The sequence below is a fragment of the Cyprinodon variegatus genome, unplaced genomic scaffold (assembly GCF_000732505.1).
Source record: "Cyprinodon variegatus isolate N-32 unplaced genomic scaffold, C_variegatus-1.0 Scaffold58, whole genome shotgun sequence".
In the NCBI taxonomy this organism is placed as follows: Eukaryota; Metazoa; Chordata; class Actinopteri; order Cyprinodontiformes; family Cyprinodontidae; genus Cyprinodon; species Cyprinodon variegatus.
Genome location: NW_015150511.1, coordinates 1,034,368 through 1,038,524, shown reverse-complemented (window position 1 = coordinate 1,038,524; position 4,157 = coordinate 1,034,368). Strand labels below are relative to the sequence as shown.

Sequence of the window (4,157 nt, the reverse complement as noted above, 5' to 3'; positions counted from 1 at the left end):
CACCTTGTGGTCAATTCGATTCATGACTCATCCTTTTTTGCATTGAATAACTAAGTAACTTTTACTCAAATTACACTTTAAATGAAGTAATTTTGTACTTTTACTTGAGTAAATTTTGAGATGGGTAATTTTACTTTTACTCTGAGTAAAATTTAGGCAAAGTAAAGATACTTTTACTCAATTACAATTTTTTAGTACTCTTTCCACCTCTGGTGGTGTTATAGTTTAAAGATTTAACGCCGCCCCTCGGAACATTTCTTCCTGCACATCATTGGGCTAGTAGGCTGAGAGAGGGAGAAAAACCTCCACACAACAGACCCTTTCACTCGCTCCATCATAAAAAATATGTCCGTGTTGTGTTGTTGTGCTTCCGCATGACGGCAGAGCATATCATAGAGTTAGAATTAATCAAATTGTCACCGATACCGATCTAATTTTCTTTCTTTATATCTGGACCGATACCGATAAAAATATTGGATCGGTGCATCCCTAGGATAAACGCAAATCTGACGTCTTGCGCATGCGTAAAGACTAATGGTTACCCGCGTTAGAGATCATCTTACTCTGACATGAATATGAGCTCAGGCATCACAAAGGTTTTCTCTTTTAATAAGCTGAGGAGTCATTGATAAAACCATCAAAGTAATTCTGCCTGCGGAGCTCAAACAGCTAATAGGAGCAGGATTCTGCTCGGCTTATACAGTCGTTAAGGAGGAGGAGGTGAGACCCACTGACAGCCACGCCTTTATGTTACAGCTCCTGTAGGAAGCTTCTCCTGTCAGACGTACCGGTTCAGACAGGCCCCCTGTGATCATGCTGCGGAGGAATACGCTCATGAATCACGTCGATGCTGCTCCGATCCAATCGGCCAATTAGCCGAAGCCTTTTTACCCACGTTGGTTCCTGATTGAGGAACAGAGGAAGGTTCATGTGTTCATGTGAGATCAGAAACAGTTTCTGCTGAAGCTCCCTGTCAGTCAGAGCTGATGTTAAACTGATTCCCGTTTTATGCAACGTTGGACCATTGGATTTATGTCCGTATGGAGGGAATTTCGTTCCGTTATTCTTGGTAGCAGATAACAGGTTTTGAAAATGGAATGTAAAAAAAAGGTCGATCTACAAAATAAACTTTGAACATTTTTTATCAATATAAGGTTTTGAAAGTAATTTTGGTCAGTTTTAAATAATTTTTTAAAGTTTAAAGTTAAGTTTAAAGTTCTTTTTGGTTTTTTTTTTATTTGTTGAACATTTTTTGTTTAATGTTTTTCAGATGGACTTTTACAATTTTCCTTCATGCTTTTTACTTCTGGGGATGGGCCTTCCTCTAGTGAAGATTCCTTTCTAATTTTATGTAAAAAAAAAAAATAAAAAATTGAAAAAAATTATTTATAAAAATCTGAAAAACAGAATTTTTTTTATAAAAAAATTAAACACAGAATGTGCTTAAAACGTTTAATTATAAAAAGGTAAAAATTGAAAATATAAAAAGTTAAACAGTTGGAAAAAAATGAAAAAAGCAAAATAATTAGAAAAAAAAATAAATGTCAATAAAACCAAGTTAATGCTGCCGTAGACATTTCTGACATCAGTGACGGTTCACTAATAAAAAGTACAACCTGAATACGAACTGGACCAAATGAAAAACATTAAATTGCCTTTTGGTCAGGCCAAATAGGCGGACACCTTTAAGGAAGAAGAAAACTCAAAAAATAAGTTAAACTCCTGCTTCAATTCCTGCCTTTTAAAATGAATCTAAGTTGCCTTTTTATCTAATATTAAACAAATAGTTTCACAGAGTTTAAAAGCCTCAAATGGACGATATCCACCTTCCATTTAACTAAAAACAATTATGCTTTATGTAACAGAACCTATTCCTCTTTAATTTAGGCCGTTTTTCAGTTTAAAAGAACGCGAGTACAGACTCGTGTCCTCGCCAAGTATGTTTTAGAGAAGAACACAAGAAATTGTGAAATCCAGGAGAACGGGAGAACACAGCATAAATATGGGTCAATATGGAAGCATACTGATGACATCACCACACGCTCTGCTCGTCTGGAGCTGCATTTACCCTCCTGTTATTAATAGTCTCTAGATAATAATGAATTCTGACCTCATTCATTAAGTGGGGGAAAACAATGAACACAGTCAGATAAACACAAATAAAACAAAAAAAAAGCAGTTTTTCACACATGGCTATGGCGATAGAGGGCTGCTGCAGAAGGGCTAACGTTAGCCCTGGCTGCCGTTAGCCTCGGAGGTCCGCTGGTTGTCGCAGTCCTCTCAACATCTGAACTATTTTTTTAATTACTTACTAAATCAGTAAATTGGGCCATATAGTGATGCTTAAAGTATAATATTTTCGCCTCAAATGATCTTAAAAAGTACTTTTATTAAACAACGGCAATAGAAAAGAAAACTTTTAACTTAATACTCTGAGCTCTGTGAGCGCTAACTCTGTGAGCGCTAACCTGGAAGCTGCTGCTGCAGTGCATGCTGGGACAGCTGTCAATCTCAAGAACGGACAAGTCTGCTCAGATGCATGCTGGGTAAAAAGGGAGGGGCATGAACAACATCCGGGGACTTTGTCCGTTCTCGGTCTTCTTGTTCCAGTGAATCGAAACAGTACTAGTGCTGAGGCTGATGACGTTTCACGAGCGTATGAGAACGCACGAGTACACATATTGAGAAATGGCTGAGTGCAGTAAAGGGTTTGCTGTGTTGAAAAGCTCATGGAGAACCTTTGTAAAAGTCTTTCTTCTCCTCCTTCTCCTCCTCCTCCTCAGCTCTTATGGAAGCAGGCTCAGAACTTCCCTCTGTTCCCGTCTCTTGGCGAAATGGAGAGCCACATGTTCGAATGCGTCAACCAGGCAGCTGTGCACGAAGAGCTGGAGGATGAAACCCGCCGGCTGTGCGACGTCCGGCCCTTTCTGCCCGTCCTGAAGCTGGTGACGCGCAACTGCGGACGAGCCGAGCGCCTGCTGGACTCCAAGATAGGAGTTCTCATTGGGAAAGGTAAGGCAGCGCTCCTGAGTCTCTGCACGACGTTTTCTAAGAAAACCCCACAGATAAATCCCACAGGTTAACTATTAGAGGACAAGATGGTTTACAGGATAAAAGTCCTGCAAAAGGTCGAAGGCTTGAATCAAATGCGACATGAGAGAGAAAAGATAAGAGTCCAGCAATAAGTTACTCTTTTTAGCCTTTCTAATCATTGCTCACATCCTGAAGATATAGCTCTAGAACCCGGTTGATCCTAACTAACCTCTATGCGAGGAAATATGATGAGAAAGAGGAGCTGTGGGTCTAAAAGATGGAGACCTGAGAGGATATTGATGGTTCTGCCTTCCTGGCTCCGCTGTGGTCTGACTTGATCTTTTAAAGCCTTTTGTTGAAGTAAAGTGGAACACCACAGGCATGCATGGATGGCCGTTTATCCTGCACTGCACACCAGCACACACTCATATGACCCACTGTGCCCCCCCCCCCATCATTGCAGTCACACAAACGGCCTACACTTTAAAAGCTAATAATGACCAGAGATCTTGTCTGAATGCTGAGGGTCATAAAATGCTGAGAGGCTGTAAATCACAGCGTGTTTTTATCAAGGGGCCTTTTGTGCTGCAACCTTTTTCTCCAGAAAAGCTGGGAAAGAAACGGAGGGAATGAAACGATCAGCTGGTCCGACGGTTTCCCAGTCGTCTTCAAAATATTATTCTTTGTCTTCTGCTAGGACTCCATGAGCTGGAGAACATCAACGACCAGGAAGTGAAGGACTTCCGCAGTAAGATGTTCCGTTTGAGCGAGGAGAAGATGCAGCGGGTGCAGATGATGACGTGCACCGAGTGGCTGCAGGCCTGCTTCTCCCCGCAGCTGGAGCCGGCGCCTTTGACCACTATCACAGACGGCCTCAATGACCGGCCGGCCGACCTTAAAGTCATCATCCACTTTGACCAGTCTCAGGTGAGAATCTGCAGCCTCATGCGACACAGAGGAGACATTGCCTCCCTAAAAGTCTCCTTTAAATTTTCCTTTTCTTTGTTGTTCTACAAACACAAAAATTTATCCATTTAACTCAATTATTGTGTTAAATATGGAGGATAAAAAGTGCCAAAATTAAATAAATAAATACAGCATTAAATAAATAATTAAATGTGTCA

General features: G+C 40.8%; 1 protein-coding gene across 1 annotated transcript in view; it reads left to right on the top strand.

Moving 5' to 3' along the window:
- Nucleotides 1-4,157, top strand: part of pik3cb (phosphatidylinositol-4,5-bisphosphate 3-kinase catalytic subunit beta) — a 131,608-nt gene that overhangs the window by 72,276 nt on the left and 55,175 nt on the right. The window contains exons 4-5 of the mRNA XM_015371447.1: nt 2,784-3,012; nt 3,731-3,960. Of these exons, the coding sequence (XP_015226933.1) occupies nt 2,784-3,012; nt 3,731-3,960 (459 nt within the window). The remainder of the gene's footprint in view (nt 1-2,783; nt 3,013-3,730; nt 3,961-4,157) is intronic.